Source organism: Gadus morhua, chromosome 13 (assembly GCF_902167405.1).
Source record: "Gadus morhua chromosome 13, gadMor3.0, whole genome shotgun sequence".
NCBI lineage: Eukaryota > Metazoa > Chordata > Actinopteri > Gadiformes > Gadidae > Gadus > Gadus morhua.
The window spans coordinates 6,586,448-6,600,294 of NC_044060.1; the positions used below are offsets into that span (position 1 = coordinate 6,586,448).

The window sequence follows — 13,847 nt, forward strand, 5'->3', positions numbered from 1 at the left end:
TACACAACGCCCACAGCTGTGTGTAAACCACCGTCTGTGCCATGTTTACCCTTAAAGCAGAGTGTCACTGATGAGCTCTGCTCAGAACTCATCACCTTCCAAACGTACTGGCTGTAGGTACATAGTGGCCCTGAACATTCTAACCTCCCCACAGCATCTAGATCCTTCTTTTTGAAGAAAACAATGTTGATACTGACCGATCCCAGTTTTCCAATGCTAACCCTAAATCATATTAATGTAAAGCATATAACGTCACGTGCATCGCCTCTTTCCACGGAGACGATGCACGTCATTCTGTGGACGGTTCCCAGAACGCGGCTGAGCCGCGGCCCGCCATGTGACCGCTAACCACAGACTAGGTTACAGAAGCTCTGAGGGCCACAAGCATCACGCCTCTGATCAGAGCCCCCGGGGGCCCTCTTCAGACGTCACACCGCAGCAGCATGTTGTTGTCGGGATGTAAGACCCTCACAAGATCCATGCTGAAGGTCTGAGGAGCCATTGTGATATTGGGAGATGTCCAGCACAGATCCGATGGTTCCTGGGAGCGTTATCCTGACCATGATGCTGAGAGAGGATGATGGCTGAAAGGAGGGATTTATCCTTCATAGCTCATCACTCGCTCTCTCAAAGGGCAGGCAGTCAATTGGCAGTCAATCAACACAAAGGTGCTAGTACCACTAGGACGTCGATGTAGATACTCATTCCTAAATAAAATAGGATCATAACATCCTTATTTATTTTCATGTGAAGGCTTATGAGCAGGTTATTCGCGTCAACAAGACAATGAATGGTCAACAAATCTATTTCCATAGTTCCCACGAATAAGACCAGACAACAGCAGCAAGGGATTCTTGATTTAGTTTCTAATATAAATAAAATGCCGCTGTGGGCAATGGGAGTGTACTGACCAGCTGGTCGGGTCCTTGAGTCAGGATGAGGTACGGCCCTTATGATTTAATTTGTCTGTTCTAAGACAAAGGATTCAGGGAGTCTACCGGCAGCTCACAGCCCAACACAACCTGATGAGCGGCCTGACACCACCTAGAAAGTCCTGTTATTACCATGATGACAAAAACAAGGCCGTTGGGGTTGAACTCTGAGCCAGCCGGCCATCAGACAAACTGTCAGTCTGAAAAGGTATTTTCAGACTTAATGACGGTGACTCTTCCCAGAAATGATTATTTTAATTGAGGTCATTATTTAGATGAATGAACATACTTACAGTTAATCATTCAAGGATCATCCTTGGAGTCAATCCATCACCTACATTTTAATGCATTCTGAAATCCTATTCACACAATGTATATGTATGCGTGTGTTTCTTTCAGTTTCTTTTTGTGGGAACCATACTATCTCAAAAACACTGCAAATATGTTATAGTATGTTTGAGAAACAGGTTTTATTAATAGAAACACACCCACACCCACACACACGCACACACACACACAAACACTCACACATCAGCATGTTTTCTCTAGTACTTGGGAACATGAGGTGCAATAGTTTGTTAATCCAGGACTTTCCCTTCCTCCTTGTTGTTTCCAGGGAGCTGTGTGTGTTGGGGGGGGTGGGGGGGGGGGGGGGTACAGGATGCAGGTCTTCTCTAATTGCTGGACAGGAGACGTGAGTCTGGGCAGAGGATTCCCTGAACATAAGTCTCTGCTCCACATAAACACCACGTCTAGAAGCGTCTAGAAGAGACGCAGTCAGTCACCATCAAAGTTTGGTTTCTTCCCAACTTTCACTTTCAGTTGAGATTAGGGGTTCATTCGTCAAGCGGTTCCTGGGGTGACGCTAGAAGAGCTGGATAAACAGGCCTTGTGATAGATGTGGAGGGGGAGAAGGTTCTGCGGTCTAATCCCACATGATGAGTGGGTCTAGGTGCAGGGTAACAAACCAAACCTATTCATCCAATCACGAGAGATCTCTTTAATCTTCACTCTGGAGGAGTCAGACGGCTCGGATAAGGAAAGGGTTATTAAGATGGATTCATTTATCCTAACCTGCCTGGCCCTGTACTGTACTGCCCAGTCCCTGTACTGCCTGCTCCCAGCCTATACTGCACTGCCTGGTCTCAGCCTGTACTGCCTAAGCAGAGTGGGTTAGTTAGGGCCGGTTGGTCAATAGCAGAGTTTCAGAAGAGCTCCTTTGCTTTTTTTCTATTCAAAGTAACATTCGGTTTTTATTAGGGAGCCTGACTGGAACCAAAGAGCCGACCCACTCCTGGCCACTGGTCAGAGTTAAAGAGCAGTGAGAGGATCCAGTGCCACTCTGAGGTCAAACCCAGCGCTCTGCGGAGAGGCTGAGGAGTTAAGACTCAAGAGTTGGAAAGAGAGAGAGAGAGAGAGAGAGAGAGAGAGAGAGAGAGAGAGAGAGAGAGAGAGAGAGAGAGAGAGAGAGAGAGAGAGAGAGAGAGAGAGAGAGAGAGAGAACCAAAACAACATCCATCCCTCCGTTTCTCCTGCATTTAGAAGTCTGCTGCCAAACAAGGACAGCTGCCTTGATGGGTTGTAAATAAGTGTTAGCTTGGACTGCCTTATCTCAGCAGCCTCACAGCAACCTTGTTAATACACCTTTAAGGACCTCATAAGTACAGAACAAGTCGTGCTATTTTAAATATCAAAAATACATTTTATTTAGAGCACAGATGTGTGGACATTGTCGAGCAATAAAATAAAGTGACATGGAGGAAAGGTTCTGTTTATTGACGAAACAGACGTTTCAGATGTATCCGATGAGGTCGCTGCAGATGATTGGCTGCCGGCTGCCAGACTTCATCAGAGCTCTGAAGTGGAAGTAGTCTGAGGGGTCCTGCGCCTCGCTCAGAACCGAGAGGGACTGATGGAAGAAGGGCGTCTGCTCGCCGTGCGGGGCCACGCCCAGCGGGGCCACGCCCACCGGGCAGGAGAGGCGCTTTGGGGCGTTGACCGTCCGGTCCGCCCGGGACTCGGTAGACCTCATCCTGACCCGGTCCTCCACGTTCTTGGAGATCCCCGCCCACTTCCTCCTCATGTTCCCCAAGAACCCCCGGGCCGGTGCCGCGGGCCCCTGACCCCCCTGGGGCCGGGCGGGCCCCTCGGGCCCCCCGGGGGGCAGCTCCATCCAGGTCTGGAGGAGGTCTGCGAAGCTGTTGTCCCCCAGCACCAGCGGCCGGCGGTTGCGTCCGCGGGTCAGCAGGGAGTTGGTCCAGTCGGTGGCGTCGCCCGCGTCGAACGGCGTCCAGTTCTCCAGGCAGGCGTCCGACGTGGACTTGGGCCGGCTCCGGCCCCCCTGGCCCGTCCGGTTGGTGCGCAGGCAGGCGGAGGCTGACACCCGCACGTTCCTGCTCCGGCGCAGCACCGCGGCCTCGTCGCGCCACGACGCCTCCGAGTACCCCGAGTCCAGCTCCAGGCTCCGCTCGCTGACGGGTGACCCCGGACCCTGACCCCGCCCCCGACCCGGACCTGGACGGAGGCCCAGGCCCGAGTCGGCCCGGCCGCCCTCCTCCTCCTCCTGTTCCTCCTCCTCTAGGGGGCTAGCCAGGCAGCATGCTGAGTCGTATGTGCTGGCCGTGCTGGTGGTACTGGTGGTACTGGCCGTACTGGCGTTCGACAAGCGCAGCCTGGCGTGCATCTCACGCCGTTGGCCGAGCCGCAGGGGGCGGGCCGGGCGGCGGCAGGAGGAGGGGGGCATGGCGGGGGCTGGGGGGGGCGTGGCGGGGGCGAGGGGGGGCGGGGCCGGCGAGGCCCTCCGGAGCTGCCTCAGGTCCTGGAGCGAGCGCCTCATGTAGTCCACCTGCTCCCGGAGACAGACCCCCCCGGAGTCCTGCAGGCAGAGCTGAGGAAACAGAGCAGAGGATCAGCAGGCAGCCACAGCACGCTCACAGGACTGTTACTGCTTCCTGTCCCTCCCTAAAGACACACACACACACACACACACAGAGGACGGGGGTCCAAATGGTTTGATGGAGGATGTTTCTGCGGCACTTCCTTAAATCCTGTTGCCTTAATATTATGCCACCAGGTGTGAGTGTGATTAGCCATTACAAATTGTTTTGAAAATATGCAGCTTCTGACATCACTGGTGGGCGCATCTACCTAGATGTGTGCTGGATAGATCAGTCTACCAGCCTACCCAGTGGACTGTAGCAAACGTTGCTCATCTATCCGTCATACATCTAGGGGGATATGCTGCAAACCCTGCTGGATGTTCCCCGCATTGCGGTTAACAAGGCACCATCAATCAATCAATCAATCAATCAATCAATCAATCAATCAATCAATCAATCAATCAATCAATCAATCAATCAATCCATCAGCCCATTACTCATTACGGGTCCTCATAACATCAAACCAGATCATCGTGAGTTCAACTTAATTTACTGTCAACAAGTAAAACGTTGATCACTGTAACCCAGAATAAAAGAACAAAGAACTCATAGATTTAACTCACCATTCCTTTACTTCTCATCTGCACCATTCTCTATCCTTAAGAGTCCTGATCCTGCAATCAAAGTAAGTCATTAGTAACACATTATCTACTGTCCAAGATCAGGTAAGTATCATACATATATATGTATATTAATATGTATGCATATACACACATATATATATATATATATGTATATATATATATATATATATATATATATATATATATATATATATATATATATATATATATATATATATATATATATATATATATATGCACACAAATATATACATATAAACATATACACATATATACTTTACTTATATACATATAATAAGTCCTCCGTTTAAAATAAACAAGTCACGTACCTTGAATCCTTGAATCCAAAGATAATTTAAGTGATATTAAATATGAACGGTCATTGGCTCCTCGGACCTGTTGATGCTGACCGAATAACACAAGCGGACGAGCCGGAGGAGACTGACGGTGAAGACGCTAGGCGGAGACGGATAGAGTGAGGGAGGCGGCGCTACGCTCCTCTTTAAGACACGCGCCAGTCAGCCCGTTTAAAGCTATGTGCAGGAATCAGCCAATCAGATCTCAGGAGGCAAGCTGCGTATTGTGCGCTGCTGTGTGGTCGTTAGCCCCACCTTCCTTTAAACACAAAGCATCACATCCTGTCTGCTTTATTATTGTTATTATTTATTAGTAGTAGCGTCAGTATGTGTGTGTGTGTGTGTGTGTGTGTGTGTGTGTGTGTGTGTGTGTGTGTGTGTGTGTGTGTGTGTGTGTGTGTGTGAGATGCATGCTGAAGCATGATGCTTCAGCAGCATTAGCTCTCGAGGTTGATGCAGATTATCACGTTATGGAGTGGTGGTGTGATGTTTGGATCCAGTGTTCAGGTGACGGCCATCCTCTGGCGCCCCCTGCTGTTCAGCTGCGGATCTCAATGTCATGTCTTCAGGCCGGCTCGACGGTGAAGCCGCGATTAAAGCAGGCGGGATGCGTTTGGACATGCCTCAAACACCAGCAGGCTCCTAGCTGCTAGAACTGGCTATATATATATATATATATATATATATATATATATATATATATATATATATATATATATATATATATATATATATATATATATATATATATATATATATATATATATATATATGTATATAATTATTTTTTTAAATGACTGTTAAAGGTATAGGCCTGTATCTATAGCAAAAATACAATGGTTAATTTGATAATTTAGTCTTAGATATCATCTTTCTCATGCTTGGACAAACCAGTAGACAGACCCTGATTCTGCTCATAAAATAGCTTTTACTTTGACTATGATGCCAGGAAAATCAGTCGTCTTCACAGCGCCCTCTGGTGGGTGGTTCAGAGAATGCACATCACAGAGGATGTGGCCCTCAGACAACGCAACAGTGGCTGTGTACAAAAGATCTTCTTTATACCGTATTATGCGTCGAAACACAACGTTTTTGAATTTTCTTCAATTCAATCACAATGTTAACATTTGGCCTCATCATGCTGATACCAGTTAAACCATAAACACTGGTATCATCCAACCCAGGGTCACACCACGATAGAGGAGCTCCTCCCCTCCGGCGCCAGGTTATCTGAAGCTCACGGTGGGTTCAGTTTGATGAGTCTGACATGACATCCGTCAATCAGCATATTCTGATACAATGATGTGTTAACTCGAGTGTCCATCACTGTCGTCTTGGTAACCTTGACTGTTCCTCAACCATCTGAACCTCCCCGCAGGCTTCTGTCACTCTCAGGAGTTTGGAAGTGTCGCTGGATCTACTACATCATGTAGTCATTGAATTATCGTTCATTCACCGTGTGTGTGTTTTAGCCAGTGTTACCTCTCAAAGCACGTGGACCAGGGCGAATCTGTAACCCTACAATGAGAAATGTATTTTACGAGATACAGAGACTCACAAAACAAAATACCTGCTAGTGGGCGCTATATTCCTGCAGTAGCCTACCATCATACACGCTAGGGGGCGCTATATTCTTACTGTACCAACATACCCGCTAAGGGGTGCTACAGTCCTGCAGTAGGCCTATCGATGTTTCCACTAGGGGCGCTTTATTCATGCAGTACCACCATACCTGCTAGGGGGCGCTATAGTCCTCCAGTACCACCATATACGCTAGGGGGCGCTATAGTCATGCATTACCAGCATACCCGCTAGGTGACGCCACATACCGCCTACCCAACAACGTCTTCCCTCCGTCGGAGAAGGGGGATAAAGATCCAAGACGAATTGTTGGAAGGTCAGACCATTTTTAACATCAATTATTCATGTTTCAGATATATTAAAGAAGGGAAAGGTTACAGTATATCACATGACCACGGTCTTCAGTTTATACTGCGACTCAGATGGGGGCAAAATCAAAACAGATCATTCATCATTATAAACATGAGCTTTTTGTTTATCGTCATTCCACACATTTCAAATGAATACAATGAAACCTAGTTTGTGTTAAATGATTATTTTAACACACGCAAGAAAAACAGAACATACAGGAGTTAGGTGAACTCTACTTTATTTAAATTAAATCATTTTAATATTTACCAAAAACACTAAACCCATTCGTCATAATTCGACCTCATTAATATAGGCTATGCTAAGGTGTTGGGAGGATGGAAATGGAAGAAGGATTTTAGGCAGTTTATGCAGGAATGAAGAAAGCATATGTAGGAATGGTTGTAAACTGAAGTAAAGGCACATAGAGCCACGGACAGGGGGACAGAGAGAGACAGAGAGATCGAGACAGAGAGAGAGAGACAGAGAGACACCATGGTCATGGAGAGAGAGAGAGAGAGAGAGAGAGAGAGAGAGAGAGAGAGAGAGAGAGAGAGAGAGAGAGAGAGAGAGAGAGAGAGAGAGAGACCACGGTCATTGAGCCACAGACAGAGCGAGAGAGTCACCACGGTCATAGAGTCACACAGGGACAGACAGAGTCACAGACTACAGATATCAGTTTGATTTTTTACCGTTTCCTCTCGTTGAAGCAACTTTTTAATCACTTTTTACTTGTTTATTTTTTTTTTTCATATTTTTGACATTTTTATGTATTTTTGTAGGAATGTTAAGATAATTTGTGCAGAAGACAGATACTCTATTTCCATGTTGAATCATGCACAACAATATCCGGTTGGGCTATGAATGACAAAGTATGTAAACAATATTAAAAAAAGCACTTTCCGATAATATTCCATGTCCATGCCTGTGCATCCGTTTTAAAAATAAGTTTTATGCGGTTAAAAGTTTAATAATTTGCACATCAGATTTTTTCTAAAGTAAAACAAATGCATTTATATAAAACTGTTTTCCTGTGCCTCAACTAGTAATTGAAAATAAAAAAGGGAGGGAAGAAAACAGCTAAAATACAAAAACAAAATCTTGATTCGAGGTCAAGGCCCAGAGCTAACATACGAGCGAATGGATCAGCCATCGATCTGAAGTCTTGTTTTGTTTCCTTTCAGTCTTTCAGGCGTCTTTACAAAAAGCAGATCAAAGCAGAGATTGTGGTTTGATAGTGCAGTCATTCATGTGTTCATCTCGTCACCGGAGCCTCACAGACCTAACAGAAGAGAGACACATACAACCATGACTTCAGAGGAGAGACAGATTCCACCATCACTTTAGAGAAGAGACACATACACAGGGTATCTGCAGGTTTCAGCAAGTCAAATCTAAGACTTTTTAAGACCTTTTTAATACCGCCTTGAATGAAATTGAAGACCTAAAACACGCAATGGTGGGGGTTGGCAACAGACGCAAGCCAACTTCGTAAACGGACGTCTTCCAGCCAACTGTACTTGAATTTGCACCTAACCATTGTTGCAGACTAACTAGCCAGCATGCAGATAATCGTTTATATATGCAGCTAGCAAGAAAGAAGCCTCTCTACATGTCCTTCCTGAAAAGTCCCACGAGAAAAAAATAAAATAAAAATAGTCCTGCCCCGACAAATTTAAGACCTTGAGTTACAGTATTTAAGACCAGCATATGACATTTGCAACGAATTCAGACTTTTTAAGGCCTTAAATTTAGAAACATGAATTTAAGACTTTTTAAGACTTGTTAAGGATGCGCGGACACCCTGATACAACCATGAGGAGAGACATATTCAACCATCACTTCAGAGCAGAGACACATGCAACCATCACTTCACCAGCTCAGTCGTCACGGTCAAAGAGCCGCACAGGGACATACAGAGTCACAGACTACAGATATCAGTTTGATTTTTTACCGTTTCCTCTCGTTGAAGCAACTTTTTAATCACTTTTTACTTGTTCATTTTTTATTTTTTCATACTTTTGACATTTTTATGTATTTTTGTAGGAATGTTCAGATAATTTGTGCAGAAGACAGATACTTGACTGGTCATAAATAAATAATAAAGTAACAATAAAGTCATTCACTGAGTGAAGCTTTAGAAGAGGATTTGAATAAACGTATTTCTGCGATGGACAGGCTAAACGGTTTTGATTTGAAACCTTTACAGACACTTCTTCTAATAACATTTGTCTTTGGACAGGATGTTTGGGTTTGAGTTACCTCCGGGAAGGACTACTATTGCTGGCCCAGTTGTATTGGACGTCAGCCAATGAGAGCTTACTGATCCCTGCCTCAAGACCAACCAGTCAAAACCCTCACGTATGTCGTCGTTTGAAAGAACGTCACACTAACCCTCACTCTAACCCTATAGAGTGAGGTTTAGTCACTCACCTCAGAAGAGGCCGCAGTCCTTGAGGTTGTTCTTGATGATGACGTCGGTGACGGCGTCAAACACAAACTGCACGTTCTTGGTGTCGGTGGCACAGGTGAAGTGGGAGTAGATCTCCTTGGTGTCCTTCTTCTTGTTCAGGTCCTCGAACTTGGTCTGGATGTAGTTCTGCGCCTCCTCGTACTTGTTGGGGCCTGGAGGGTACGGGATGGGAGGAGATCTGAGAAGGGGCTTCAAACCATCGGACTGCACGGTCAGGACTCTCCAATGGAGACACATTGGAGAGTCCCTAAGGTGAAAACAACGTAGCTAACGAGGTCCGGGGCGAACCAAAGGGTTAGAGAAACAAGGGGTGAGTAGGCCTACCGCTATACTATGGGGCTAGGAGGAGGGTGGGTAGGCCTACCGCTGAATTATAGAGTAGGAGGGTGAGTAGGCCTAACGCTGTACTACAGGGTGATAGAGGGTGAGTAGGCCTATCGCTGTACTACAGGGTAAGAGGGTGAGTAGGCCTATCGCTGTAGTACAGGGTGATAGAGGGTGAGTAGGCCTATCGCTGTACTACAGGGTAAGAGGGTGAGTAGGCCTATCGCTGTACTACAGGGGGATAGAGGGTGAGTAGGCCTACAGCTGTACTACAGGGTAGGAGGGTGAGTAGGCCTACCGCTGTACTACAGGGTGATAGATGGTGAGTAGACCTACCGTTGTACTCGGGGAAGCAGATGGTGAGCGGGCTGTGGGCGATCTTCTCCTCAAACAGGTCCTTCTTGTTGAGGAACAGGATGATGGAGGTCTCCGTGAACCACTTGTTGTTGCAGATGGAGTCGAACAGCTTCATGCTCTCGTGCATCCGGTTCTGGAGGCCAGGGAACACGTAATGCAGAGGTTAGAACCAAGAACAGAGGGGGAATGAACCCCGGGCCATCACCAAGGCAATGGGAGGGCACAACACACACACACACACACACACACACACACACACATATATATATATATATAGATATACAATACCGTTCAAAAGTTTGGGTCACTTGTAAATGATCTTATTTTTTAAGTTTTTCTCAATGAAGATGAAATTAAATCTATCAGAAATACATTCTAGACATTTTTTATTTGGTAAATGACTATTATAGCTGGAAACAGCTGATTTTTAATGGAATATCGACATAGGTGGACAGAGGCCCATTTCCATCCACAATCACTCCTGTGTTCTAATGGTACACTATTTAGCTAATCATGTTAGAAGGCTAATTGATGATTAGAAAACCCTTGTGCAATTACGTTAGCACAGCGGAAAGTTATCAACGTGAGTTTTCATGGACAACATTAAATTGTCTGGGTGACCCCAAACTTTGATAAAATTAGCGCGATAATAACACATTAACGCAATATATTATTTTCCTCATTTGACAGCCCTAGTATGTACTATATATATATATATATATATATATATATATATATATATACACACACATACATACATACATACATACATACATACATACATACATATATATATAAGTATGTGTATGCATATATGTATGTTAATATCCATAGAGACATGATCCTGGGGCCTCACCATCTCCTCGTCCTCCGCCAGCACCAGGTCATACGCGCTCATGGCCACGCAGAAGATGATGGCGGTCACGCCCTCGAAGCAGTGGATCCACTTCTTCCTCTCCGACCGCTGGCCTCCCACGTCAAACATCCTGCACACAGCAGGCAGTGGGACGCTCAGTGAGGAAGCACCCGGGGGCCAACAGCCACGGGACTGACTGGCTGCCTGGCTGCCTGACTGACTGACTGACTGTTACCACGGGTGTTACCACCGGTTGCTGTGGTAAAAGCGTGAAGGCTTGTCCATGAGCATTCATGAAGACAGAGAGATGTTCAAGGCTAGAGGATGTGATCCAGATGAAGGAAGCCTTTTAGACCATCCCCCTCCAAGCTGATGTGATCAGTCCTCTCATTCTCAGAAGCCTGTTGATGGTTCAATGATTCAACTTAATGGAGGAAAGAAGAGCTTCCTCGTATTGACATGGGCATGCGGCCGTCCTGGTGTTAGCGTCAAAGTGTCTCATTAGGACTCTCTGTCCTGGTGTAAGCATCATAGTGTCTCATTAGGACTCTCTGTCCTGGTGTAAGCATCATAGTGTCTCATTAGGACTCTCTGTCCTGGTGTAAGCATCATAGTGTCTTACTAGGACTCTCTGTCCTGGTGCTAGCCTCACAGTGTCTCACTAGGACTCTCTGTCCTGTTGTAAGCATCATAGTGTCTCATTGGGACTCTCTGTCCTGTTGTAAGCATCACGGTGTCTCACTTGGACTCTCTGTCCTGGTGCTAGCGTCACAGTGTCTCACTAGGACTCTCTGTCCTGGTGTAAGCATCACAGTGTCTCACTAGGACTCTCTGTCCTAAACAGTGCCTCACTAAGACTCTCTGACACTCGTATCATGAGAGGGGGCATCAATATCCTCACGTTCATGACAGAAGCAAATCAATAAGAACTAAAGCACCAGAAGAGGCAGAGAACAGCCTTCTGATTCCCTGAAGGACCGTAAGAGAGTGGGGGGGGATGAGGACTCACTTGAAGTGCAGGTCCTTGAAGGTAAAGTGTGTCTCCACGATGCCAGTGGTCTTCACCCGGGTCCTCAGCACGTCCTGCTGGGTGGGGATGTAGTCCCCCTTACCTATTCTCTCCAGGTCGTTCAGGTAGCTGTCCGGACACACACACACACACACACACACACACACACACACACACACACACACACACACACACACACACACACACACACACACACACACACACACACAATCAGGGTTACCATCAGGTGCATATGTAGTGCATACAGGTCGATAAGGTCATGAAGGAGGTAGCTGTAGAGGTGTTGGATCCACCTGGACCCCCCTGGGCCCCCCTGGACCCCCCTGGACCCACCTGGACCCCCCTGGACCAGGTTCTGATCCACCACCTCTACAGCGACCTGCAGTCCTCCCCAAACAACATGTTCCTAACCCTGAGGGAGCCAGCCTCCAGGTCTCCCCCAGGTCGGGACCAGACCGGAGGCGAGGCTGGACCAGAGACTGGGGGAGGTGGGGGACAGAGGGGGAGGGGGGGGACAGAGGGGGGAGGGACAGAGGGGGGAGGTGAGGGACAGAGGGGGGGTGGGAGAGGGACAGAGGAGGGGGTTGGAGGGGGACAGAGGGGGAGGGACACAGGGGGAGGTGGGGGGGGCAGAGGGGGAGGTGGGGGAGGGACAGAGGGGTGAGGTGAGGGGAGGGACAGAGGGGGAGGGACAGAGGGGGGAGGTGAGGGGAGGGAAAGAGGGGGAGGTGTGGGGGGTTGGGGGGACCAGAGGGGGTGGTTGGGGGGGACAGAGGGGGGAGGTGGGGGAGAGAGGGGGGAGGTGGGACGGAGGTGGGGGAACGGATAGAGTGGTGGGGGAAAGAGGGGGAGGTTGGTGACAGAGGGAGAGAGGGGGACAGAGGGGGAGGTGAGGGGGAGACTCACTAGGCGGCGGAGTCGTTGAGCTGGTACTCGCGGGCGCGGGTGAAGCAGCCCTGCACGCCCCCGTCGGCCCACAGCCGCTGGATGACGTGGGAGAGCTCCTCCGGGAGGAGCCCCTGCTCCTCGGCCCCCGAGGAGAGGGAGAAGAGCTGCCGGGCGTCGTCCTACACACACACACACACACACACACACACACACACACACACACACACACACACACACACACACACACACACACACACACACACACACACACACACACACTCTGAGGTTAGGGCTAATGTGGGGGTCACCTTGGTATGATGAATGATGTGATATGAGGTTGAGTTTGGGCCTCAGCAAACCCCTCCTGGGGTCCCATGATGTCTTCCATATGGATTAAGGTTTGATTTGATGAAAAACACCAATCTAATCTAAATCCTCCATTGTCTGTGTGTGTGTGTGCATCAGATGTGCGTATGTGCATGAGGTCTGTGTGTATGTGTGCATCAAGTGTCTATCAGGTGTATGTGTGTATTTCAGGTGTGTCTGCGTGTGCATCAGTTGTGCGTGCGTGTGTATCAGGTGTGCGTGTGTGTGTGTGTGTTTATCAGGTCTGTATGTTTGTGCGTATCAGGTCTCTGTGTGTGTGTATTTGTGTGTGAGCGTGTGCATATCAGGTGTGCGTGTGTGTGTGCGTCAGGTCTGTCTGCCTGTGTGCGTGTGTGTTACCCACCACCCTGGCCTCGTCCTCGTAGCTGATCTTCAGGTTGCCCATGGCCTTGATGATGGCCATGATGGACTGGATGGTGTTGCTGTAGACCACCGCGCGGTACTGCTTGCACTCGTCTTCTGAGTAGCCGTCTTCATGGATGATCCTGAGAGGGAAACCGGTTCATTAGAGACGTGATCTGAGAGAGGATCTCTCAGATGGAGGCACACTGGAACACTACTTCACTGGATGGAGATACTTGTTCTTTATGAAGCTTTTAGACCTCCTTCATTGCAGGATGATTTATAAAACATTCGTAATTTATACCGATCCATTCATGGCTCCTCATGAGCATATACTGCATGGATTGCATCACAACATGTCTCAGAGTGAATGGACAGTCAAACAGACAGACAGGCTTTAGAGCCTAAAGAGATGAAGAGCGATTGATTGTGGAGAGTGGAGAGCGGTCT

The 13,847-nt window shown here is 47.7% G+C and overlaps 2 protein-coding genes across 2 annotated transcripts in view; both read right to left on the reverse strand.

The window, feature by feature from the left end:
- Positions 1-2,610: 2,610 nt before the first annotated feature.
- On the reverse strand, positions 2,611-4,954 carry LOC115556707 (PAK4-inhibitor inka2-like). Its single transcript, XM_030373943.1, has 3 exons — positions 4,785-4,954; positions 4,435-4,485; positions 2,611-3,819 (listed from the first exon to the last, which is right to left on the reverse strand). Exons 2-3 carry the CDS (start codon positions 4,459-4,461, stop codon positions 2,725-2,727), a joined length of 1,122 nt encoding a protein of 373 aa, XP_030229803.1. The 5' UTR covers positions 4,462-4,485; positions 4,785-4,954; the 3' UTR covers positions 2,611-2,724.
- Positions 4,955-7,923: 2,969 nt separating this feature from the next.
- The window catches only part of LOC115556708 (guanine nucleotide-binding protein G(i) subunit alpha-2), a 35,968-nt gene continuing 30,044 nt past the window's right edge, over positions 7,924-13,847 (reverse strand). The window contains exons 3-9 of the mRNA XM_030373944.1: positions 13,399-13,540; positions 12,687-12,847; positions 11,760-11,888; positions 10,751-10,880; positions 9,874-10,027; positions 9,174-9,365; positions 7,924-8,022 (exon numbers count right to left, since the gene is read on the reverse strand). Of these exons, the coding sequence (XP_030229804.1) occupies positions 9,175-9,365; positions 9,874-10,027; positions 10,751-10,880; positions 11,760-11,888; positions 12,687-12,847; positions 13,399-13,540 (907 nt within the window). The 3' untranslated portion in view covers positions 7,924-8,022; position 9,174. The remainder of the gene's footprint in view (positions 8,023-9,173; positions 9,366-9,873; positions 10,028-10,750; positions 10,881-11,759; positions 11,889-12,686; positions 12,848-13,398; positions 13,541-13,847) is intronic.

Excerpts from the sequence above, each read along its gene's own strand:
- LOC115556707 (XM_030373943.1), bottom strand. The coding sequence starts at position 4,461 with ATGGTGCAGATGAGAAGTAAAGGAATG. Across the intron at positions 3,820-4,434 it reads AGATGAGAAGTAAAGGAATG|CTCTGCCTGCAGGACTCCGG; the intron begins GTGAGTTAAATC and ends CTGTTTCCTCAG.